This window comes from Somniosus microcephalus, chromosome 11 (assembly GCF_052327205.1).
Source record: "Somniosus microcephalus isolate GS21.2 chromosome 11, FLI_Smic_1.0, whole genome shotgun sequence".
NCBI lineage: Eukaryota > Metazoa > Chordata > Chondrichthyes > Squaliformes > Somniosidae > Somniosus > Somniosus microcephalus.
The window spans coordinates 7,499,688-7,526,497 of NC_140997.1; the positions used below are offsets into that span (position 1 = coordinate 7,499,688).

The window sequence follows — 26,810 nt, forward strand, 5'->3', positions numbered from 1 at the left end:
CCAGGTATCATTCTGGTGCGCGATGGTTGAATGATCAGGCTCCAAAGGTGGAGCGAAGCAGTAATCTGGAGTCAGAGGAGTGATGGCCATGGGCTGGGACACGTTCTGATGATCAAGGCGACTAGGCTGGCTTGTCTTGGGCTGCACATCTACACGTGAGCTTTAGGTATGCACCATTGCAGAGAGCAGACTATACTGGGTCACTTAGTTACAGAGCGGCAACAGTCAGCGGGAAGAGGTGCTGTTGACAATTGCACCTGCACATTAAATGCAGAGTGCCCTGTATTTCTTTTTATATCTTTAACAGGATCATCTGAAAGTCAGTCTGGACGGTGACATGAACTTATTTCCTCAGTTGAGCGCCCAATGCTCAGAGTACTGCCAATGTAGGGATGCCCATCTTAATGCACCTTAAAAATGGAAAACAAGATTGTTCTCATTTAGAAAGTGACAAGAATCCAGGCTTTTGGATTCTGAACATAAATAATTGCATTTATGTAGCACCTTTAATGCAGCAGATGTCCCTCGGCACTTCACTGAAAAGCAGAGAAGGAGTAGATAAAGAGCTGAGGAGGTGATCAGAGTTTTTTGTCGGAGGGTTCAGATGAGTGCAGGGCTGGAGAAAGCTGGATTGTTCTCTTCAGAGCAGAGTGTGTTAAGGGGAGATTTGATAGAGGTGTTCAAAATTATAAGGGGTTTTGAGGCGTGTAGATAGGGAGAAACGGTTTCCACTGGCAGGAGGGTCAATAACCAGGACACAGATTTAAAGGTAATTGGCAAAAAATCCAGGGGGAGAGATGAGGAGAATTTTTTTTTAATGCAGCGAGCTGTTAGGATCTGGAATGCACTGCCTGAAAAGGTGGTGCAAGCAGATTCAATAGTAATTTTCTAAAGGAAATTAGATAAAGGAGAAATTTGCAGGGCTACAGGCAAAGAGCAGGGGTGTGGGACTAATTGGATCGTTCTTTCAAAGAGCCAGCACACAAACGATGGGCCGAATAGCTTCCTTCTGTGCTGTATGATTCTATGAGCAGGTTAATAAGACCATAAAAAAGCAAACCAAGCACTAGGGTTTATTTCTAGAGGGATAGAACTGAAAAGTAGTGAAGTAATGCTAAACTTATATTGAACCTTGCTTAGACCACACGTGGAGTACTGCGTACAATTCTGGTCGCCATATTCTAAAAAGGATATAGAGGCACTGGAGAGGGTGTAAAAAAGATTTACAAAGATGACAGCAGACATGTGAAGTTATAACTATGAAGAAAGTTTGAACAGGTCTTTCTTCTCTTGAAAAGAGTGACCTAATAGAGGTCTTTAAAATTATGAAAGGTTTTGATAGATTGGACACAGTGTTTCCACTTGTGGGGAAGAGCAAAACTAGAGGTCATCAATATAAGATCCTCACCAAGAAATCCAATAGGGAATTTAGAAGAAACTTCTATCCCCAGAGAGTGGTGAGAATGTGGAACTCGCTACCTCAGGGAGTGGTTGAAGCGAATAGTATAGATGCATTTATGGGGAGGCCAGACAAGCACATGAGGGGAAAGGGAATAGAAGGATATGCTGATAGAGTTTAGATGAAGAAGGATGGGAGGAGGCTCGAGTGGAGCATAAACAGCAGCATGGCCTGGTTGGGCCGAATTATATTTGATGTAATTCCATGTAAAGAGATACTAAGATGGAGGGGCTTAAGGCTCCGCACCAATCGTGGAACAAGGGTGGGTGGTCGGGGGTCCCAAGACTTTTGGGCATGTCCTGGTACATATGGTTGGAGGAGGTTGCAGAGATGGGATGAAGCAAGACCATGGAGGGATTTGTAAATGAAGGCAAGAGGTTGAATTCAATGCATTGGAGAATGCGGTGCTAGTGGAGGCTGGTGACTGGCACTCAGGATTTGGTGCAGGGTTTTGGACAAGTTGGAATTTATGTAGGATGGTGTTTGGGATACTGGCGAGGACGGCACTATAGTCAATGGCCCGTATTTTCCGATCCCTACGGGTGTGTACAGATCGGACGCCTGTCCTGGAGAAGGTCCTCTGCAGGGGGGGGGGGGGGGGGGGGGGGGGAAAAAGAGTTCCGCTTTCTGCAGAACCTCTGCCCGCTGAAATCACTTAAAAATCTTATGCCGGCCTGCTTTTACCAGCATAAGAGTTTTAAAAAATTCTCCACTCATTTATAATTTTAAAATACTTTAAAATAAAGGTAGGCTTATTTTTAGCCCCGTAAAAAACTAATTATTTTTTTCAAAAAATTTAATTTTTGTTTAAAATATTTAATTTAATGTAATTTTAACTCATTTTAAAAACATGATTTAAAAAAAATGTTTTGATGTCTTTTTTCAGCGATTCCCATTCATTCTTTTGACAGATTTATCGGACAAAAGTATGACGGGGGATTCCCTTCTCCCATTGGCTCGTCTGGCCCACGTGATCCCAGACGCTTGCGAACCGCCTGCGCCCCTGGGATACCTGGGCCCCGCGCATTTCGACTGTGGAGGCGCCCAGGGTCGGAAATGGCCACACCTCGGGAGCCCCCAGGTAAGGGCATAGATTTTTCCCCCCGATAGGATGCGTTCTGCGTGTGGAAGCCTCCTATTGGAAATTAGGGGCCATTAAGAGCACTGGGGAAATTCAGTCAGGAGATAACTAAAGTGTGGATAGTATTGCAGAGGTAGAAGCTAGGTCTTGCTGATAGGATATAGGGTTTGAATCTCAGCATCAAACTGAATTATGTGTTTGATTATCCCATTATAAGTCTTCATGAATAAAATACATATTGCGCAAAATCCACGACGAGGCCTTGGGTAGCGTGGACCACTTTCCATACCTCGGGAGCCTACTGTCAACAAGGGCAGATGTCGATGACGAAGTCCAACACCACCTTCAGTGTGCCAGTGCGGCTTCGGTCGCCCGAGGAAGAGAGTGTTTGAAGACCAGGACCTCAAACCCGGCACTAAGCTCATGGTCTACAGAGCAGCAGTGATACCCGCCCACTGAAGCTGTATGCTTCAGAGACACGGACCATGTACAGCAGGCACCTCAAAGCACTGGAAAAGTACCACCAACGCTGCCTCCGCAAGATCCTGCAAATCCATTGGCAGGATAGGTGCACCAACGTCAGTGTTCTCGCTCAGGCCAACATCGCCAGCATCGAAGCTTTGACCACGCTCAATCAGCTCCGATGGACGGGTCACATTGTCCACATGCCCGATACGAGACTCCCAAAACAAGCGCTCTACTCGGAGCTCCGGCACGGCAAGAGAGCCCCAGGTGGGCAGAAGAAACGCTTCAAGGACACCCTCAAAGCCTCCTTGAAAAAGTGTAACATCCTCACCGACACCTGGGAATCCCTGGCCCAAGACCGCACAAAGTGGAGGAGAAGCATCCGGGAAAGCGCCGAACACCTCGAGTCTCTTCGCCGGGAGCAAGCGGAAGCCAAGCGCAGGCAGTGCAAGGGGCGCACGTCAACCCAAACACCCCACCCACCTGCCCCTTCAACCACCGTCTGCCCCACCTGTGACAGAGACTGTAGGTCCCGCATTGGACTAATCAGTCACCTGAGAACTCATTTTTAGTGTGGAAGCAAGTCATCCTCGGTTCCGAGGGACTGCCTAAGAAGGAAGAAGAAGATAGGGATCAGAATACAGACGCTATGAGAGATGTGAAAAACAGACTGTATTCACTGGAGATAAGGGGGTCCAATATTGAGTTTGAGAGAGTAAAGAGTGATATTTCTGCCAGTGAATCAGTAACAAGGCAGCAAAAACTCAAATCTAGCAGAAGCAGCGTAAAGAAACAGATTATAAGGAATTTTTAAAAAAAGTCATTAGAATATGGAATGCCTCATCACAAGTGGCCGATGAAGTTGATCGTGGCATTTAAGAAGGAATTAGATACAGAAAAATTAGCGTATGGGGGGAAAAAAACCCAGCAAAATGGGATTGAAGTAGATGGCTTGGATGGGTGAGCTGGTACCAGCATGGGCCTGATGGGCTGAATGGCCTCTTACACTGAAATTCCTATGGTTCCCAGGAGTATAAAGCTGAAGGCAGGAGATATGGCCAATGACCTCCTTTAAGTACAAATGCATCAGTTAGTGTTCTGGAACATCAGCAAACTGCAGATTTCTAGTTCCATATTTCATATGACAGGCGCTGCTAAAAATGGCAAGAGTAACGAGCGTTTTGGGAGACTTTGCTCATGCTCCACATACCAGTATTTATGATTATCTGTACTGTACTCAACTCTGAAATCTTATTAAATAACAGAAAACGCTGGAAAAACTCAGCAGGCCAGGCAGCATCCGTGGAGAGAGAGAAACAGAGTTGATGTTTCAGGTCTGGGACCCTTCATCAGAACTGGAAAAAGCTGGAGATGTAACAGATATTAAATAGGTGCAGAGACAGGGGTGGGGGGCTGGGGCAGGGGGGAATTGAAGGAACAATCTGTGCTTTTGTAAGAGGCAGGAAAGATAAAATGTTGCAAATGGGGATGGCAAAATCACACAGCATGAAAAATGGGGGCCGGGGTTATAGTCTGAAATTGTTGAACTCGATGTTGAGTCCAGAGGGCTGTAAAGTGCCTAATGGAAAGATGAGGTGTTGTTCCTCGAGCTTACGTTGAGCTTCATTGGAACAGTGTAAGAGGCCGAGGACAGAGAGGTCAGAGTGGGAGTGGAGCGGAGAATTAAAGTGACAGGCGAGCGGAAGCTCGGGGTCACCCTTACGGACTGAACGGAGGTGTTCCGCAAAGCGGTCGCCCAATCTGCGTTTGGTCTCCCCAATGTAGAGACCACCGCATCGTGAGCAGCGAATACAGTACAGGTACACTATCCCTTATCCGAAAGCCTTGGGACCAGCTGAGTTTCGGTTTTCAGAAGGTATTATTATAAGACTGGGAAATTTGTATTTAATATAAATTTTAAAAGTTCAGGCTACCTCTTGCGACTGTTCCGTGTCTCATTCCCCTTCCTGCTTCTCTGGAAAGCTGGATATCGGCTGACTCCTACTAAGCTGGCCCGCAAATCAGGTCGGGTGGGGAGAAAAGAATGTCGGACGGGCCGCGGTTCAGGTCGGGGTGGTCTGGGTCGGCGGGGGGGGGGGGGGGGTGTCCGGGGGAGAAAATAATATCGGACGGGCCGCGATTCGGGTTGGGAGAAAAGAATATCGGACAGGTCGGGGGTCGGGTCGGGTGGGGGGGAAGAATACCGGACGGGCCGCGGGTCGGGTCGGGGGAGAAAAGAATATCGGACGGGTCGCTGCAGCTATCGGACGGGCCGCTGTATTGTTGGGTTCACTCTCCCGGTACCTCCTTCACACTGCCCGGCTCGGCCTGCAATCTCCTACCCAGGAGGGAGCTCTGTGACCCTCTGCCCTGCTCAGCGTAAGTCGTGCGCCACTCTGGTCATGTCGTGCGCACGACTTACGCTGAACGAAAAAGCTTTTGGTTTTTAGAGGTTTTCGGAAGTTCGGATAAAGGATAGTCTACCTGTATACTAAATTGCAAGTACAACAAGTAAATCGCTGTTTCACCTGGAAAGGGTGTTTGGGGCCCTGGACAGTGAGAAGGGAAGAGGTAAAAGGGCATGTGTTGCATCTCCTGTGCTTGCATGGGAAGGTGCCGGGCGAAGGGGAAGGGCTGTTAGGGGTGATTGAGGAGTGGACCAGGGTGTCGTGGAGGGAGCGGTCCCTTCGGAATGCTGAAAGGGGAGGTGAGGGGAAGGTGCGTTTGGTTGTGGGATCACGTTGAAGGTGGCGGAAATGGCGGAGGATGATCCGTTGAATGTGGAGGTTGGTGGGGTGAAAGGTGAGGACAAGGGGAGCCCTATCATGGTTCTGGGAGGGAGGGGAAGGGGTGAGAGCAGAAGTGCAGGAAATGGAATGGACACGGTCAAGGGCCGTGTCAACCACAGTAGAGGGGAATCCTCGGTTGAGGAAAAAGGAAGACATGTCGGAAGCACTGGTATGGAAGGTGGCATAGTCAGAACAGACGCAGCGGAGACGGAGAAACTGAAATCTCATTAATCAATCTTCTACCCAGCTTTTCTCAACCTCACTGGGTGCGATGAGTAATGTTTACTCGATCAACCTGACACCATGACAACAGCATTAGCTGCGACATCTAATCCCCAAATATTTCCGGTTTAAAAATCCAGGCTCGATGCTTTTCACTCTGAAGAAAAGTCAATCATACAAAAGGGACAAACAGGGAAGTTACAAGCAAGTTATGCCGGGCTCCCTCAGGACGTAATAAAGACGCCTGGTTTTCTGTTTATAGCACGAGCGGACTGCACTTGGCCACGTGTGAGAGAATGCACCAATCACACTAATGGCACTAATCACCACAAACATACAAGAGCTTGAATCTAATTCTCTGTTGGATTCAGGTTACTGTAGCCAGACGGCAGCAACACAACTGCACTGTTCGCCTTCATTGGTTCCAGAGTAGTAGCACCTTCAGCAAGGTCATAGGGCAAGAGTACAACCGTCTCTGTCCACAGTCCTTAGGACATTCCCAGGAAACTGTTCACATTATACCATGAAACTGAAAGATGAATGCACCAACCAAGCTTGACTAAGTAAACATTTAGAGCTTTGGATAAGGATCACTCGCAGAACTGAATCCAAGATTCAGCCTCTCCACATCCACCATGTTGAGCCATCAATCGAAACTGTGCACGGAGTAGAACGGAAAGCTGCAAATTTTATGTACTACTGTTCCACTGGCGCTCGCCTATGATTCGGACCCAACTACAACCATCAGCCTTCGACATACGACATTACCACCAGACCATGTCAACTAGAAACATCACAAATGACACCATCTGCCCGTGGTCTGACAGCGACCCATTACCGATGGCTACATTACACTGTGTACCTGCCTCTTAACCTATGGTTAACCAGAATTAGACACAACAATTTGCATTTATATAGCACCTTTAATGTAGCAAAACATCTCAAGGTGCTTCACAGGAGCGTTAGCAAACAAAATCTGACACCAAGCAACAGAAGGAGATATTAGGACAGGTGACCAAAGGCTTGGTCCAAGAGTTAGGTTTAAAGGAGGAGAGGTTTAGGGAGGGAATTCCAGAGATTAGGGCCTAGGCAGCTTTAGGCATTGCCACCAATGGTGGAGCAATTAAAATCGGGGGATGTGCAAGAGGCCAGAATTGGAGGAGCGCAGAGATCTCGGGGGGTTGTAGGGCTGGAGGAGGTTACAGAGATAGGGAGGGGCGAGGAGGCCATGGAGCGATTTTAAAATAAGGATGAGTAAGGTCGAGGAGTGCTGAAGGGTTGGGGTAGGGATTTGGGAGGGCAGAGGACCTGAGAGGGGAGAAATAAAAGGAGTCAGGACGGCGTGTTAGCGTGCAGGTCACTCGCCATCAGCTGAGCTCAGCAGTATAAACACCACGCTCGAGGAACCCACTACACCGCAGGCTCACGGAATGGACCAGATTAAGGAAACAGGTTCAGAGAAGTAAATGCTGAAACCAGAGTGGAGCCCCAGGCCACTGACACCCAACTCCAAGAGTAAAGGGGGAGACACATTGAGGTCACTCGCCCTAGACAAGAACAGTAAAAAAAAGAGCCGATTCAGAAGTGTTTGGTGAATTGGACAGCCTGCTTGGGTGAATATATCCACACAATTTAGGATCAACAAACCCCCCCCCCCCACCTCATCTAATCTTTTTTTTAAAACATATTACAGGCTCACAAACCAGACACACACACAGTAGGCACCAATTAAAATTAAACTGCATCTCCTACATCTAGTATGTAATCCTATGCAGTTAATATCCAAACTACTGAAAAGCCCACCTACACACTCCCAAAAAAACAATTAATTATACTGGAAGGTAAATACAGCCAAAAATTTCAAAATCCTATCGCTGTCTTTAGGTCTCGATGTACAAGGACTTTGTGAAATAACTGCACAGAAAGAATCCAGCTAGGTTACAAAGGCACAGGTCTGAAAGCACGATTCCAAGGGTGTAGACAGGAGTTTATAAACAAACACATGCACACAAGCACACGGTGCTACATCTGAATGCAGCACAGTTTCTAACTAGTTGACATTTCCGAACATACGATGCCAAAAAAAACAGCAGAACCTCAAATTTCACCCTTTTGTTTCTCGCACTTCTGAAGCTGCAAGTCATGGCGATAAGCTTACCGGAGCCACTGTTCTCCTTGTTCTGCATGGCACTTGGCGGTGGCATTTGCTGTGGCAGCTGCTGTTGGTGCTGCGATGGGGGCTGCTGTGGTGTCGGCGGGGGCTGGACCTGCGCTGACTGCTCTGCGCCGTTGCCGCTGCTCTGCGCATTTTTGTTCCACATGTTCACACTCTTGTAGTTGTACTTGCTCGGATCCCCCCAGGCGGCGGTGCCATCATCGATTTCCATTTTGCGGCGAATAGACTCTGGAGAAGGCTCTTCCCAGCCTGTAGGTTCCTCCTCTTTTGATGGAGCTGGCATCGGGCCATTGAGCCAGCCCGGGCCGGAAGGTTTATTTGCAGGAGGTGCGGCTCCCCAAGAACTGTTACTGTCCTGTGGCTTGTTCCAGTCTGTAGAGTTACTCGGCTTGGCGGGTTCCCCCCAGCCCTGGGACGGAGCAGGCTTGGCGGGTTCCCCCCAGCCCTGGGGCTGAGCAGCCTTGGCGGACTCCCCCCAGCCCTGGGACTGAGCAGGCTTGGTGTGCTCCCCCCAGCCTTGGGACTGAGCAGGCTTGGCGGGATCCCCCCAGCCCTGGGACTGAGCAGGCTTGGCGTGCTCCCCCCAGCCCTGGGACTGAGCAGCCTTGGCGGGTTCCCCCCAGCCCTGGGACTGAGCAGCCTTGGCAGGTTCCCCCCAGCCCTGGGACTGAGCAGGCTTGGTGTGCTCCCCCCAGCCTTGGGACTGAGCAGGCTTGGCGGGTTCCCCCCAGCCCTGGGACTGAGCAGGTTTGGTGTGCTCCCCCCAGCCCTGGGACTGAGCAGGCTTGGCGGGTTCCCCCCAGCCCTGGGACTGAGCAGGCTTGGCGGGTTCCCCCCAGCTCTGGGACTGAGCAGGCTTGGTGTGCTCCCCCCAGCCCTGGGACTGAGCAGGCTTGGCGGGTTCCCCCCAGCCCTGGGACTGAGCCGGCTTGGCGGGCTCTCCCCAACTTGTAGTATTATTGGGGTTTGAACTGTTGCTACTTGCCCACGTGCCTCGGCCTGCGCCCGGTCTCCCAGGTTCACTCCAGCCAGACACAGATCTATCGCTGTCATTATCCCACCCGCCTGAGCTAGTCTTCTGTGATTCCCCCCACTGGCCACCCCTTGCATTCTCTCCCCATCCATCAGCTCCAGACATTCCCCAACCTTGGTTTGATTTCTGTCCATCAACCCATCCCTGTTTGACCTTTTGTGCATCATTCCACGCAGTTGACTTCTCCTCTTTGTTACCGCCCCACGTTTGATTGCTCTTTACCATTCCTGTAGCAGCAGAATTATCCTCCCACGCACCTTGGCTGCTTGAGCCTTTGGTGTCTCCCCACCCTGTGTTGCAAGAGACTGTAGCAGGCTTTGGATCCCCCCACCCAGATACTGATGAGGTATCATTACTGTTCGGGCCAGGCCCGTCCCCCCACCCCCCTGAGTTTGAAGCTTGGGAAACACGACCTCCCCAGGCCTCTGTTCCATTGTCAGTTTTTCTCTCGCTCTTCGCTGAAGGTTCAATATCCCAGGCAGTGTTCTGTTTGATTGGAGTCTGCCCCCAACCTGTATTGGAAAGTACACGTGGGTCCAAGTCAGTTCTACTCAGAATACTTTGGACCACCCCTGGTTGGTCAGGTTTCCTTTTCTCACCACGTCTGCCACTGCCATCACCGCTTCCTACACTCATTCTATCATGGCGACTCCCGGTGCTCTCTGTGCTCCCCTCACTGTCCGCAGTACCTGAAGTTGACGTCGGAGTTTTGACCCACATATTGTTCTGTTCACTCGGCTGAGACGTAGTAGAATTCTGATTCTGACCACAAAGAGCATCGTCTAGACTTTTCCAACCATTTGTTCCCTTCCTATTACCGCTTCCATTTAGACCATTAGTGGAATGCTGATTGTTAGGCAGTTTGTTCCATTCCCCATTTGAGACATTAGTGCCAGTGTTTGCATTTGGTGCTGGGTTTCCCCAGACTCTTCTAGCCCCTCCGGAGCCGATACTGTTCCCTGCCCCCCAAGCCATATTGTGGGAGTTGACCACACCAGATTCCCATGCGACTCCCCCTCGATTGCTTCCCCCATTACTTTTGTAAGCAGTACTGCCAGATCCATTAACAGCAGATTGTGCTAGAGTTGCATTCACAGTGTCACCACTAGCTTGCCCCAAATTACTGCTCGAGCCTGGACATTTTTCGCCAGAATAGTTAGTGCCAGATGTACCCCAAGTCGTACCATAAGACCCACTGTTCATTCCCTCACTAATTCCTCCATTGCCAAGCTGAGAAACGGAAGTGCCATTTGTAATCGAAGAGGCCTGAAGCTGAGATGGGTTTACTGTGCTCATTCCTAAGGGTACACCCCAGGCCCCAGGCCCTGTAAGTTTAGGCAGTTCATTTGTCTGCATCGAACTAGTAGAGTTTGGTAAGCTAGAGGTCAAAGGGTTAGTAGTGTTATTTGGTCCATTCATTTCAGTGTTAAGGTTTTGAGGTTGTCCACTGAATGAAACCTTCCTTGTACCATTAACTTCTGCATCAGAATTCTCCTGCAGTCCTCCCCACGAACCATGAGCTGATAGTCCCATGTTAACACTCGGATTATTCAGCATTTGACCTACAGTGCTACGTTGAACATTGGTGCCAGAATTGCCACCTGGCACAAGTCCTTGCACAGTATTTCCATCATTTTCCAACACAGGCCAGGCACCTAGGTTGGCATTTGGATTCAAACCATTCGGATTCAGGGATCCACCTGATGTAGAACCTATGCTGCCCCAAGCATTCAGTTTACCATGGCCACTTTCTGGTTTGCCATCCATATTTTCTGCAGAACCCTGACATGTGCTTGACAAAGGGCCTCGAGATCCTCCCCAAGGCCCGTTAATACTTCCATTTCCTACATTATTGCTGACATTTCCAACCACAAACTGGCTCGAAGAACCGTTTCCATTGCCCGTTCTGTTGCCATCGCCATCACCAACTGTGCTCCCCGAAGCCATGGTACTGAGGTTCGTCTCTGACCCAGAGCTTGAAGCAGAGTCAACGTCCATGCATTCTGAAGCCAACTCTGGGTCACTGCCAGTGATTGAAGGCCAGGCTTCTTTGTCGGACCCGTCTACAATAACTTTATCCCAATTTGTAGTAGAGTCACTGTTGGTAGAGACAGGTCCCCAGTGAGAATTTTCATAATGCGATCCCAAACCACTGTGGTTTAAATCTGCAAAAACACAAACAGGAATCTCAAGTTTACATTTGATCCACTCAGGAACAGCACAGAATCAAGTCATCACTGGGTTCATAATCTTTCAAACATACTTATATTCGCAGTGAATTCTGTTGTTTTCCAATTCAGACATTGGGGAGGTGCCAATGGCAATTTCAATTCCCCTGCTTGCCAAAGGTGCAAACCTCAGACTGTGTACACCCACCATAGCACGCGAATATTGACATCTACTGGCAGATCAGTACGATTGAAACTTTCCTAATGGGAGAAAAGACACAAGGGCAGCCACCTTCCATGGAAATAGACTTTTGTACAGCTTCTTGTGCTGCACTCGAAAGGAAAAAAATGAACCCACAGTGCACGCAACCCAGAGGATAAAGATCCTTCCGGCTCTGCCCAAAAAATTGCTCTTAAACGGCTATTTTCTACTGAATTGCCCCTTCCTGTAATTATATTTATCAACAGTGGGCTGAATGCAGTAACCTCTTCCCCCCCGCCCCCCCCCTTCCAATTCATGGAGTCACCAGAGCAGAGCCTCATATCAAATGGGAGAGCAGCAGTAGCAGAGAAGTTCTGTACACAATCCCCACTCCAGGCTGCCTCTAATCAACACAACGTTAATAAGGGAATGTCAGCAGCAGCTAATGCACAAAACATATCCTTTTATAAAGCAAATGAAATGCTGAATTATATTGCTAGTTGCTAGATCAGTTGAGTACATATTGGAAAGAGGTCATGCTAAATCTGTACAAGTGCCCTAGTCACACTGCACCTTGCTGTACTTACTATTCGGTTTGGATCACCAAAATACAAAGGAAACATTCAAGGAGGAGGGTCAGAGAAGAGCCACCAGGCTGATCTCTGGTATCAAAGGATTGAGTTATGAGCAAAGGCTGGAGAAATGTGGGCTGTTTAATCTTGAATGGGGAATTTCCAGAAGTATACTAGACATTTAATGGGACAGTTAAGGCAAATCTGGAGTGCTGCTTCAAGGCAAAAGACAAGACCCTACGACAAGGAACACTGGGTAAATCTGGTGTACGGACAATTTAGGACCGATGTAATTTCTCTATAGAAAGAGTAATGTCGAGTAATGTCGGTGAGAATCTTAGTCCAAGATCGTTAGAGGAGGAAGGTGATGGGGAATTGTCAGTCTTTCATTTGGCAAGGATGAGTAAAGATGGGTCAATTGACCTCCCTTATCTATTTGTTTTGTAACCTTACAAGAACATATTGAAACATAAAAGATTCTGAGGAACGGTTGACAGGGTAAATGCTGAGAGGATGTTTCCCCTGGCTGGAGTGTCTAGAACCAGGGGGCACAGTCTCAGGATAAGGGGTCGGCCATTTAATACTGAGATGAGGAGAAATTTCTTCACTCAGAGGGTGGTGAATCTTTGGAATTCTCTACCCCAGAGAGCTGTGGAGGCTCAGTCGTCGAGTATATTCAAGGCCGAGATCGGCAGATTTTTTGGACTCTAGGGGAATCGAGGGATATGGGGATCGGGCAGGAAAGTGGAGTTGAGGTCGAAGATCAGCCATGATCTTACTGAATGGCGGAGCAGGCTCGCAAGGCCCTATGGCCTATTCATCATAATTCTTATGTTCTTATGAGAACATGAGTGGAATTTCCACTTGCGCAGAGTCTGGAGCGCGTAACTGCTAACCTGGCCTGTCCCTTTAAGTCTGCTGTGCGAATACAGGCTGAATTTGCCAGCAGCGAGTTAACAGCTGGGGACAATTTGTAATTTCTTTTAAGTTTCAGTCTGCAGGTCAATGGCTGGTATTCTTTCTCTTTCTAAAGGATTGTTTCGCATCAGTAACCAAGTGCGATCGATGAACGCAGGCTTGAGATAAATATACAAATAGGGGACCACTTCCCTTTCCGACACCCACCATCCATAGAATGCCAGCTTAGCACTGAATTATGGACAGCTGAGTTATGGACTCTCACTTCCCACCAACTGGGTTGAGACTGTCCAACAAATATCATTCTTACAGCCAGAGAGTAGAAGGCCCACCCCCGCCAGGCAATGGCCTGGCTGCCCCATTTAAAAAGGACAGTGGCCAATAGTGAACTGTGACCAATACATGCATTGCAAGGTACAGTAATATCTCAAGAATTTGTATCATTGGCAGCTCTATCAGAAAGAAATATATCTAGTTTGCTGACATGATTAGCATAAAAGTATGTCAGATACCGAGCTTGCAGCTTTATAACCAGGTGAGATTCAAACCCAGGTCTCACAGATGAAACATCTAACCCAGTAGTCCCAATGTAAATTTCATTCAGCATAAAGCTTCAGATAGACAGCACTCTAGCCTCAGAATGGAATTTACTTAATTCTTGGACTGCTGAGTTTGTAGATCTGGCCCAGGCCACAGAGGAGGACAGTAAAGCTAGTCTCAATTTTCTCAAGCTAAGGGGGAGCTGGGGAAAGGGGAAGAGGAGAGAAATCAAAGTAAATGAGGGTATCGGTTCCCAATCACTGTCCAGTAACCAGCGTTACAAAGGGTATTTGTGCAGGCAGGAACCACCTCAGGCAGGGATTGCCCCTCCATGCTCAAATGGTCCACCAGCACTCACCGACTTGGCTTACACTGGGCTGGCCACCGGTGGAACTATGGCTCAACAATTTTAGGAGAGGCAGGAAGCAAAGTCGGGACAAGAAAACGGCATCCTCTCGGGGAGGGAGCAGAAATGTGCACAGCACACAATGTTTGGATGAAAGGTGTGCACGAGTTCTCGAATCAGCACGAGGGTTAAACTTATGGAAAAGCCAGAATAAAAACAGAACTAATAGCTTGTGGAAAGAGAACTTTTACTCGGTACAGGAAAGCACACTTGTAATCATCTTTCCTATCGCCCCCTCCTTATACAATGCAAGTAATTGCTAACAAGCCAGGTGCTTTGCATTCCTGATTTTGAACTTGTTGCTTTTCCCTCTCCCCTGTGGCAAAGGTACCATCTCCAGCCAGTACACACTAATCGAAACCATCTGCTGGTCATTAAACAAATTACTGAACATGTGTATCATACTGTGTGGAGGTGCGGAGAATGTCTCAATTTCACACTGTACCCTTGTCCAAGTATTTGATTAAGCGTCTAATTGATGAATGTTTGCCGACAGATAGCTGGTGTTGGAGAATGTATAGACTAGTCAGAGACAGCTAGCGCAAAATCAACTTATCTAACCCCTTCGATTTAATTTTATGAAGTTTAACCAGCAAAGCACCTTTCTGTAACGTTAACCTGCAAGATATGCAGCTGATCTTTTAATACCACTACGCCCAGCCACGCATACCAACAAGATGATGTTGCCAGTAACATTAACGGAGCGGCCCGCTCGGACAATGAAAGTGCACGTGTAGAATATTAAAGAAAACATGCCTTCGATAGGTTGCATTCGGCAGGACACATGATCCAGCTGTTACCATTTTGCAGATACGTAAAGGAGAAATCACCAGAACATATCCCCATAAGTTTAGCTAACACGTGGGCATCCACAGGAGATTAAAGCACACATTCTCTTCTAGAAACACCTTGCTCTTTTCGATCCTGTACCCTCCAGACAGCAACGCCGAATTAAAGTTCATTTCTCCCTCAGCTGGACTGAACGGCTTCAAATTGCGCTACAACATGGCTGCCAAAGCCTCCCCTGAAGCTGATTTTGTCCCTCTGCCAAGGTTAGTCTGAGCAGTCTCTCGTGCCACATGCAAAACGAAAATCATGCTCTACCCAAGCAGCAACATTTTAAAACCTAAATCTTAGTTAACAGTAAAACTGAATGATTAACAAGGCACATGTAATGTCATGCAGTCTAGCGCCGTCCTTGTGACAATTCCGCAAATCCCCTTTTACTGGGAGGTGAACTGTAGCCCCTACCATCAGCGCACACTAGTCAATATTGAAATGCAGCCAACAGAAGCACAGCAACAGCCACAGTACCAGAGCAGCACTGCGCAAGCTCTGCTGCAAACATTCAAGAAATGGCTGCCGGGGAGAATGCAGCCAGAAACCAAATCACACTGCCAACACACGGCCCCAGCACCACAGAGCTCCAGACGAAGCGTGGACGATGCACCTTCCCGGCTTGCCAAAAAAAAAGCTATTGTTACACTGGTATCATAAGTTGGGTCATTTGTTTGAAAAACCACAAGAAAAAAAAAGCTATTAATGTTTGTTGAATTATTTTGCATAATCAGGGCAAAGCAGAAACGTCCAGCGACAGTGCCTCGCATTTTTATTGTTTTCATGCCACTGGGCTGAGTGCAGTGTGGAAATTGGCTACCAAGGAGAAATCAAGGACAAATGAGGCTGTTTGTCTGCCATGAGCTTAAGTGAAGCAAGCTGCCTGTGAGTTGCTAGGGTAGTGTTCCTATCACACAGGCTGTAGTCAAGTGTAACGCGAGAGCTGATGAGCGCCTCACTATATATACTCAGTCACTCTGTAAAACTGATATTTAATACAGACTGTATTAGCTGCTTTGTGCTTAGTACATAGCCCAGTAAAAATACACAATTACAACTGGAGTTTATCTAAATACTGTCAACATGCTGAACGGTTTTAAGGATGACAAATAGAAACCCTGTCCAATGCTCACCAATTAACACTTTCCTCTCCGCTCACAGAAATGTTAGCACAGAAAGTGGCCACTGGCCCACTGTACACAAGCTTGCTCCACACTCTAGTCCTGCTTCCACGCTCTTTCCCAAACCCTTTAATACTTTTCCTCTACAAGTATTTACCCAATTCCTTCTTAAATGCTCGTCATCGATAGTTTCAACAACAACTTGCATTTATGTAGCGCCTTTAACGCAGCCAAACACCCCAAGGCGCTTCACAGGAGCGTCATCAATAAACACATTTCTGATAGAAGGAGACATCAGGACAGGCTTGGTCAAAGAGGTAGGCTTTAAGGAGCATTTTAAAGGAGGAGAGAGAGGGGTAGAGAGGCGGAGAGGTTTAGGGCGGGAATTCCAGAGCTCGGGGCCCAGGCAGCTGAAGACACGGCCACCAATGGTGGAGCGATTAAAATCGGGGATGCGCAAGAGGCCAGAATTGGAGGAGCGAGATATCTCGAAGGCTTGCAGGGCTGGAGGAGGTTACAGAGATAGGGAGGGGAGAGGTCATGGGGGGGACTTGAAAACAAGGATGAGAATTTTAAAACTGAGGCACGTCTGACCAGGAGCCAGTGTAGATCAGCAAGCACAGGGGTAATGGGTGATGGGTGCGAGTTAAGATACGGGCAGCAGAGTTTTGGGTGAGCACACGTTTCTGTAGGGTGGAGGATGGGAGGCCGGACAGCACTTGATAGTCAAGTCTAGAGGTGACAAAGGATGAGGATGTCAGCAGGCGAGCAGAGGCAGGGTGGGAGTCAGGCGATGTTACGGAGGTGGAAGTCGGCGGTCTTGCTGATGGAGTGGATACATGGTCGGAGGCTCATCTCGGAGTCAAACACACCAAGGTTGCGAACAGTCTCACTCAGCATCAGACAGCTGCCAGGGATGGAAACGGTGGTCAGGGAACGGGTTTTGTGGCGGGGACCAAAGACAATGGCTTCAGTCTTCCCAATATGTAATCGGAGGAAATTTCTGCTCATCCAATATTGCATGTCGGACAAGCGGTGTGACACAAATCAGACAGGAGGAGTCAATAGAGGTGGTGGTGGGGAGATAGGGCTGGGTGTCGTCAGCGTACAAGTGGAACCTAATCTATTTTTGGACAGCATGTAATAGGAGGGGGCCAAGGATAGATCCTTGGGGGACATCAGAGTTAATGGTGCGGGAGTGGGAAGAGGGGCCGTTGCAGGTGATTTACCAGCTACGATTCAACAGATAGGAATGGAACCAGGCAAAGGCAGTTCCATCCAGCTGGACGACAGAGGAGCGAGGCGTTGAGGACGATGGTGTGGTCAGCTGTGTCAAAGGCTGCAGACAGGTGGAGAAGGACGAGGAGGGATAATTTACCACCGTCAGTCACATAGAATGTCATTTGTGACTTTGAGAAGTGCCGTTTCAGTACTATGGTGGGGGCAGAAACCAGATAGAGACATAGAAGATAGGAGCAGGAGTAGGCCATTCGGCCCCTCGAGCCTGCTCCACCATTCAATGAGATCATGGCTGATCATCCAAACTCAGTACCCTGCCCCTGCCTTCTCCCCATATCCCTTGATACCTTTAGCCTTAAGAAATATATCTAACTCCTTCTTGAATATATTTAATGAATTGGCCTCTACTGCCTTCTGTGGTAGAGAATTCCACAGGTTCACCACTCTCTGCGTGAAGAAATTCCTCCTCATCTCTGTCCTAAATGGCTTACCCCTTATCCTTAGACTGTGACCCCTGGATCTGGACTCCCCAACCATCGGGAACATCCTTCCTGCATCTAGTCTGTCCAGTCCTGTTAGAATTTTATAAGTTTCAATGAGATCCCCTCTCATTCTTCTAAACTCTAGCAAATATAGATTATAGGGGTTTAAACATGGAATTGCAGGAAAGATGGGCACAGATTTGGGAGGCGACAACACGTTCAAGGACTTTGGAGAGGAAAGGGAGGTTGGTGATGGGGCAGTTGTTTACAAGGACAGAGGGGTCAAGGGTGGGTTTTTTGAGGAAGGGGTGATGACGGCAGATTTGAAGGGGAGCAGGACAGTACTCGAGAGGGAACCATTAACAATATCAGCTTTAATAGCTCGTCATAATGGGCTCCATATTCTATCCACTTGCGTGAAATACTTTGTTTAAATTGCCAATTTTTCTATAAAGCTACTGTTTATTCAACAGGGTTGAGGTTACACACTGTGCAAGTGTGCAGTATATTCAGTGGGGTAAGGGTTATTCGCAGTGTAACTGTGCAGAGTTCCTGTTTATTCAGCAGGGTAATGGCCATTCACTGCGGGAAGTGTCACAACATAACTTGCAACACCATAGCCATTCACCAGGGATACCAATCCAGCCTGCTCCATGGGTGCTTTAGATTTCAAGATCCAATCAGCCAGATTTGTAAATGCAAACTTCTGATTGTAAAACCATCTTGCATTGAAAATCTTCAAATTCTGCAAACTATTCTCGAAATTTTCAAACTTCTCAATTCCGCCTCCAGGTATGAGTTCGGGAGACTGTAAAACATCTCGATCATTCCCCTCTCTTTTTACCCCAAGTAAAATACACAAGAATGAACTATACCTTAACAGTTTTCAAAAATGCATTGTAGAGTTGTACAGGAGGAACCTGTAGTTTGCAGAATTCAATCTGCTCACAGTAAACTGAACACAGAAAGGGATTTTTCAGCATTAAATACACAACTTGAAAAAACAGTAAACACTGTTCTATGCATTCTGATGATGGAACTTAAGTGCACAGAATTTAATTTACCCACTCACATAGAATTAAGAGCACAGAAACAGGCCATTCGGCCCAACTGGCCGATGCTGGTGGTTATGCACCACACGAGCCTCTTCTCACCCCTCTTCATCTAACCCTCATTTAATATTGGGTTCTGGTGCAGGAATGCTGCCGCCAGCCTCGAAGAGGTTAAACATATACAGAGTAAACAATAAGAATCAGAATGAATTGCTGGCAATCTCCAGCATCTCCATGGACACCAGTCAGGTTCTGCCTTGCCAAACATAATTTCTCTCCAAGCTGAATTAAGCAATCCGATACTGGGTTCCAGGATCTTAGCAAGTGAGAGAATATCTCTTCTCTCCTCCAAGTTAAATTCCCAAACAGTGAACCCGCAATACAGCAGAGTATATAGTGACGGGAATTCAACTGAGGGTGTGGAGGGGAGGAAACACAATCCAGTATCACACTGAAAATTTAGAAAATACTAGCTACGTTATTATAATGAAAGGATCTCGCAAAATTTGCCAGTTACTGATCATTGCTTACTATGGCTGTATAAAAGTCTGAATAGGCCCTTCAGCCTCCATATTCTGATCTTTACAAGACTCTGCTGGCTTGTGTTACTGGGTTCCTTTATGTTGGTGCTGGGTAGTGCTATAACTCACCAGGATGAGATTTCCTATCCACTGCATTATAAGTTGCACATTCACAGCAGGCTTGTGAAAGAAAATCTACACACCACAGCTAATTGAAACATGGGGCATTTTAACTAGATTCCATAGTATCCATGCTATTTTAGCTCTTTCCTTCTCTTACCCCCCCCTCCCCCCCCCCCCCCACAAATACCACCGTGCAAAAGAACATTGATGGTCTCTACACTTTGCAGATCTCTCTGAATTGTCAAAAGGTGGTGTTTTTCAAACCGAAATAACCGAGAGTTCCAAAGCAGTGTTGACGCTCTCTCCTCCCCCTCTCCAACCACCACACCATTACTCCACTGATGGCAAGTAACATTAAAAAACTTTGCTGCCTTTTAGTGTGATGTTTGGGTGGGGTTCCCCCCCCCCCCACCGTCATGGTGAGGGTGCTCAGTGCTTACACGGCATCAGCTGCACATACAAGCTTGCTTTGTTTGTAGAGAGGCCACAGAAAGCTTACTGGTGGTTACTAGGGCCAAATTCCCATGGCTTCAGCCATAGTGCCAACACACAATTGCTCTAATTCCATCCTGCCTGCCACCAAATTGCGAAAGCCACAGGAAAGTCAGATCGAGTACACAATCTATGTAGGAGGTAATTATGGTGCAGTATTACTGAAAAAAAGTTATATAAATAGGATGAATAAATATAGCAAATAACATTCCCTCGCAGTATTTCTTCATAAGAACACTGCTGCATGGAGCAGGATGGCCACTGATAATCTACTAAGTGAGTACCCAGATTATGTGTTGCTGTGAACGTCCCTTTACATGTGGGAATATTTGTTGTTGCAAAATCCACGTGGAGGTTTGCCCAACAGTGAATATAATTCGAGGAACCTCTCGCTACAGTACTCCAGTTACATCCTCCCACACAGATTAATGGCCCCCTTAAACACACAAATCAAAGCACCGACAAGAGGATAAATGAATACTCTTCAGAAAACTACAACATACTAATTCAATCAAAAGGTTGAGATGTCGTCACTCTGGCAGAGTGAAGAGCCTAATAGGTTGCATTTGTAAATCTGAACAAAATGTGGTTGGACCTCTAATTTATAATTCTATGAAATTATCTATCTACATTTTGTAACTCGATGACGGTTGGATCCCTCTTTGCTTATTGATTGCTCCAGCAGTGACTCGATTCCATCATCGGAGGGAAATAGTGGCCACTGGAAGTGCACAGGTTAATCCAAGCCACAACCTTCAGATACTGTGCAGTTCCAGCATTTCGCACTTTTCTCTTAAATGGAGATTTCACCCCATGAGGGAATGATGCAGGCTAAAGTTTTCCGCACGGTTTCCCCAGAAACAACCTGGAATTATGATTATAGAAAAACTATAAATTAATCTTAAGGATTACATGGAAAAAGGTCACGATGAGTATCAAATGCCTACCCAAAAATGGACATGAAATCTTAAGGTCTTGCAGGGTGGAAGTAAAATCAAAAACTAAATTCACTCCGTTCACAGAAAGCTCACTGTACCTTCTTCAAAACGAATAGCTGGGGGCCACGAGTTAATTCGGTATCTGCTGTGTCATGTAGTAGAGCTGGCTGTCCAAACTACAGCCCCCTGTCAGTCTGGCCCTTGAAACCCAGCCAACTCAGCCCTATACGCACTTACATTTCTTCTCCCCCCCCCCTAAGCTGGAGGTCCTGAGAGGTATGTTAGTGCTGGTGCCTTATTGGTGGTTAAATCCTAACCCCAAGATCTGTTAATATCAGTAACTTGAGATATCCGCAAATTAATGGGAACATTGATATGTGTGTGTGTGTGTGTGTGTGTGTGTGTGTGTGTGTGTGTGTGTGTGTGTGTGTGTGTATTCTCCCAAGTCACTACAGCATGCAGATTTAAAGCGTGAGCAATTCTACGGGGGGCTGTGGATTTTGCCAGTGATTCTCATCATTGTGATGACCTGGTCTCAGCCCAGATAACCAGGAGAGGCAAATAGGAACATGATTTTTAAAAAAGATACTTAGGGAGACCATTACCCTCGACAACTCCAACACTAACAGTCTGATCGAGAGCAACAAAGGCATGGGAGTAGGTACTGTCCCATCATCCTGGCTCTGAATGGTCTGTGGCAGAGAGAGAGAGAGCACCTCAACATAGCCCCAAAAATGGCTTTAAAATGACAAGTGTATCATTTAACAGTGCAGCTGAGGTCTGGTCACAGTATTAGCATTCAATAACACTCCACATTGAGAAAACTGAGCATTGTTCCCAGCCCAGGCTGGCCTTGTAATGCAGATACATTGAGTGTTAAAATAACCTAATGCTGTCCCTGTACAGCTGCTTACTGAGGATCCCTGGTAGTCAAGTCGACATGAGGTCTGATATTGCTCGTTAGGTGCATGTACAACAGGAAAAGCTTTTAAGCTGTGCCTGAGCCACATAAGATAAGACACTTCAGAGAAACATGCAAGTCTGTTGCTGCGGTACAAACATAAAACACGACAGACGCACCAGGAAGCGAAGCAAGCTGGCTGAACCCAACTAACGTCCCCCAGTCAGCAACCACAAGCACATCCAGCAGTCATCAGGTATGCAGCCACTGCCACAACCCTGCTCATCCTTCAGGAAGGGCAAAACCAAGCCACACTCAGATAGTGACAGAAGGGAAGGGAACGGAAGGGAGAACAGAAGGAAAAACAGAGAGAGAGAGAAAACGGAAGGCAGGAGAGAAAATATAAAGCTTTAGTCACCTGACTGGTTAGGGGAGTGGCTGACCAAATCACGAATGGGAGGCATGCCTAAGAAAAAGCAAGAGAACCATAAAAGGTGTCAGGGTTCAATGTATTCTCAGCTCGCTTCTGATCAAAGATTAAAATGCAGCTCTCCCTCATCACAATTAAAGCAATTATAAAAACAGATTGCCAAACTTTTACCCAGCAGTTTATCAGTCACCCTTCATTTTAATTGTGTGTTTTTAAGCTGAAGCTATCCCAGGACGTAGTGCACCGAGACAGCTGCTCTCTGTAGCATTATACTGCAGCAAAACTGACTTATTTAACAGCACTTAACCGCAACAATTTCTATCAGGAATAAACTCACCAAAGGCAGCCCAAATCACAAGAATGAGACATTATTCAATGATAGAGCTTTGATACAGCATGGCCTCTTGGATGGAAAGGAATACCAAAAAATGAAGAGGTACGAGTGGGGTGTGATGGTGAGGTGCTGCTTCACCATTGCATGTGGACTGAACAAGTGAAAAGGCTGGTGAGCGATTGGGCTAGGTTTGCTTAAAGACTGTCTTTCAGATGAAACATTAAAGCAATGCAAAAGATCCCAAGCCATTATTCAAAGAGCAGGGGAGTGCTCCCGTCCCGGTGTCCTGGCCTACATTTATCCCTCAACCAACGTCGGAAAAACAGATGATCCAGTCATTTATTTCATTACTGTTTGTGGGACTTTGCTGCAGCAAACTGACGGCTACGTTTCCTACATTACAACAGTGTCTACACTTCAAAAGTACTTCATTGGTTGTAAAGCACTTTGGGACGTCCTGGGGTTGTGAAAGGCGCTGAATAAATGCAAGTTAATTCTTTCTCTAATTTGGTATGCACTGGGCCAAAGTCACAAAACACAGGGGCCAATATAAAAGCATATTAGACAGGTTAACGCCGGGGCCCGATGGGAAGTTTTAACACAAAGGACAGCAATAAACGGAAATCCCCAGAGTCAACATCTTGAGCAGTCACAATATCAACACAGCAATGGAAACGTTCAGCTTTAATATCCAGTACACGACATCAACTTCAGTGACCCCTTAATGGACTGTGCAACTCGACTGATAACGAGCCCCCCACTCAGGCTTCAGTACAATAGGAGGTGGTCAGCTGAGGCGGCCAGTTGCCTATTGGTGTGAAAAGTACCCAAAGTCGGTGCTAGGAATGCAGGTGGATGATGCTCCATAGGGAGTCTTCAGCACAGCACACCTGCCTCACCGCTTCATTCAGCAAACGGAAGACTTAACCCTTAGATTGCCAAAGGGCCCAGGGAGATGCCTGGCTTCCTGGGCCAACTTGCTGTGATCGTTTTCAGCCCGTGATACAGCACTGATAAATGCTTAGCGATCCAGGCACTGAGAAAGGAGGGGGGCCTTGATGACAGTGTTAACCCTAATGTATGCTTCAATCCTCACTCCGCTGCCCCATTCCATCCCCTTCTTTCCCATTCCCCACCTGCTCTTTCTAAAACTTAAAATTTACTTTTTCCAATCTGATTTATCCCATCCTTCCCAGAATGAAAGAAATAAATCAAGCAACATATCCAGTGAGAAATACTCGGCGTTCGAGTTGTGTAGACTGCCATAACAGGGTATGGGGAGGGGAAGGTGACAATCGCCTCCCTTTATTGTGATGAACTAGCAAAAGTTCAGTAAAAAAAGCTGCCAGTTTGTTGGCAATGGCAAAAGGCTGCCACCTTCACAAAGTATACAGAGCTGCCCCTGATCGCAACCGTAGCAGAACTATGCCTGTTGGAGGCAGCCATGTCAGGTTGCCACTTTGTGGGAAACACTGGGCAATATACAGTGGTTATCTACATGGTCACAGATCGAGAGTTAGAAGTGAACACGTGCAGCTGCTGTGGAAACTGCCCCACAATATAAACGGGGCACTTTCTACCACTGGGACACACAGCTGGGACTGAAATATAACTGCAAGTCTACTCAGCAAGCTTTGATTCATGAATCTCTCAGAGACTGGCATCAATTGCACATTAAAATATCATCTAAAACTCACAGAAAAGGAGTTTGCAGACGTCTATTAAAGAACACTCTTGGAATAAGAATGTATAATAGCAGGGAGTTACGGTAGCTATAATCACCGTCAATTGGATTGGTCATTCTCACAACAGAATCCCACAATCTGTGTGGGCTCAACATTAAAAACACAGTTTCATAAACCTGTACATTTTTCACTTTGAAAGAGTCGCTCCATTTGTGTTATCTAGCCAGGAACACGACATCCTGTGGCTGGGGAGGGAGTACAAGAACGAAAGAAGAGAGTAGAATACACAGCAGCACAATGTACTGATACTCCAGTGTGCTGTGCAGAGCAGGAGTGCTGTATTCTTTAGGATGCATCTGCAGAACGGCTTAGTGCATCTGTACTTAAATTAGTGCCAGAGTCTAGCATTACAACCACTTGTCGCTGCAGGTGAACTTTCCAGATGTTAGCATAAAGGTCGCTACACTCTGTCTTCAGGGAATTTAGACAACTGAGCAACTACAATGGCAGCAACAGACCCGGTTAACAGAATTCCCATCTGAAGACAGGAATAGCGCTTCAACAGGCTGCAGGTTCATTCCCCAAAACATTGAAAAGGAGAACAGTTTTACAGGCACTATTAATTGATCCTTTCCTAGAATGGTAGAATCATGCACTTCACTAAATCCAATACTCTAGTCACTGCCATTATCTTCAGTACAGTGATCACCAAGCACGAGTGTTGAAGCAGTAAGGATAAGCAGGTATAGTCGAGCTGCTGCAACTGAGCAAATTTGGTGCAATACATTTTGGTCAGAAGTTGAAACACGGCTGAAGGCAGATGAGGAAGTTATTGCTTTGTGTTACTTGCGTTTTTGCAGAATTGGTTACCTGTTGGGGTTTTGCTGCTGTATTGCAGCTGTCCGTTGGTCACTGGCAGCACAGTAACAGCACTGCCTCCAGGCTGGCTGGTCAGTACTGGCGTCGTGGTCCCAGCTGCCGGTGGTAGCTGCTGGCCTCTTTTCAGCAGTTGCTTTTGCTCCTGGTGTCGAAAGCGTGGCGGTACTTCACGAGGTGGATATCGAGACAAGGCTTGCTGCTGAGTGTTGGCTGGGACCCGCTTGGCATTGCTATTGTTGCTGGTAGTTGTGGAAGTGCCGCTGTTGGGGTTGGCAGGCTGAGGCTGGCTTTGACTGGTCTTGGTTTGTTCTGGCACTGGAGAGTGGGGGGGGGGGGAAAAAAAATAAGTTAGCACCTACTGCATGGACAGCTTACTGAACATTCACTACATCAATGAGCACTGGCTAACAGGAATGAGGTGGTTGGGGAAGAAGAAGGAGCGAACACGTTCTGAATCTGGTTAGTTTCATGTCCAAATTTCTGAAAAATACTAGCATTGGATAGCAAAAATGCAGAGCTTCCCGTTACTGAAGAGCTTTATGGGTTCCCCACTTTCTCTCTCTCCTCGTCAGGAAAGGAATGGTGCAAGTTGCTGGGAAAAGAATGGGCTGCATGAATGCAGTGAAATCTTCAGCAGCTTAACAAAGAATTCGAACATTATTTTTAAGAATGTTCGTACCAGACCGGCCCGACTACAGCTGGATAATTTGGAGCCCAATGTGGGGGCTCATGCAATCAACGTCAAGCCAAGTACGGAGTGCAAAATGGGGCTGCAAGGTTGCTTCAAGAGCAAATACCCAAATACACTGGATTGAAGAGAAGCTGCAACAAAAAAACTCTGCACCGACAGCCTGCTGGCAAAGCATACCAAGTCTCTCCTGCAGTATGCAATCTCACAGTTGGTTTAATGTTTCTTCAAAGTGCGACTCACAGGAACAGTAACATTTGCCAAAGTATTTTTATTGGTTGGCTCACTATTTCACCTTAAATGCCTTTAAGAGGTTAACATAAGAACTAGGAGCAGGAGTAGGCCATACCCGCCCCTCGAGCCTGCTCCGCCATTCAATAAGATCATGGCTGAACTTCGACCTCAACGCCACCTTCCTGCCCTATCTCCATATCCCTCGATTCCAAAAATCTATCGATCTCAGCCTTCAATATACTCAACGACTGAGCATCCACAGCCCTCTGGGGCAGAGAACTCCAAAGATTCACCACCCTCAGTGAAGAAATTCTTCATCTCAGTCTTAAACGGCCGACCCCTTATCCCGAGACTATGCCCCCTAGTTCTAGATAAATTATTTGTTATTTGCCAAATTAGGCACTTCTGAAAGGTCCCCGACAACATTTTCAGGGGTGGAATTTACCCTGGAACACATGGTGTGGTATTCAACCAAAACTGCGCAGACAGGAAATGTACATCACGCAGCATGTAAATGGAGGCTGCATCCATGCAGCATTCTGCATCCCTCGTGTAACAGAATGCTGTACAAAAATACTGCGTGCTTCAAAGTACACCAAATACAAACTCCTGACCACAGTAAAAAAATGTAAATCCGGTTCATTGCTGCTCTTGTTGCCACCTGGAGTAGAAAAGGGCAAGGCCACACTTAGCATCGATTGACAATGCTCACACCCCCGGCCCATATAGCCAGCATTACCCACACCAAACTACTGAAATCATTGGAAGGCTCCATCTTATTCCATTGTCTCCAACCACCTTGTATAAAAGGCTGTGAATAAAA

At 47.0% G+C, this 26,810-nt stretch overlaps 1 protein-coding gene across 11 annotated transcripts in view; it reads right to left on the reverse strand.

The window, feature by feature from the left end:
- The window catches only part of LOC147110283 (trinucleotide repeat-containing gene 6A protein-like), a 150,941-nt gene that overhangs the window by 47,207 nt on the left and 76,924 nt on the right, over positions 1 to 26,810 (reverse strand). For 5 of the 11 annotated variants that reach the window (XM_086000099.1, XM_086000102.1, XM_086000098.1 and 2 more), the window contains exons 5-7: positions 25,057 to 25,380; positions 22,156 to 22,203; positions 8,175 to 11,390 (exon numbers count right to left, since the gene is read on the reverse strand). In XM_086000099.1, coding sequence (XP_085856225.1) covers positions 8,175 to 11,390; positions 22,156 to 22,203; positions 25,057 to 25,380 — 3,588 coding nt within the window. Of the gene's footprint in view, positions 1 to 8,174; positions 11,391 to 11,488; positions 11,814 to 22,155; positions 22,204 to 25,056; positions 25,381 to 26,810 lie in introns of those variants that run through there. The other 6 variants (XM_086000107.1, XM_086000106.1, XM_086000097.1 and 3 more) reach the window with 4 other exon arrangements.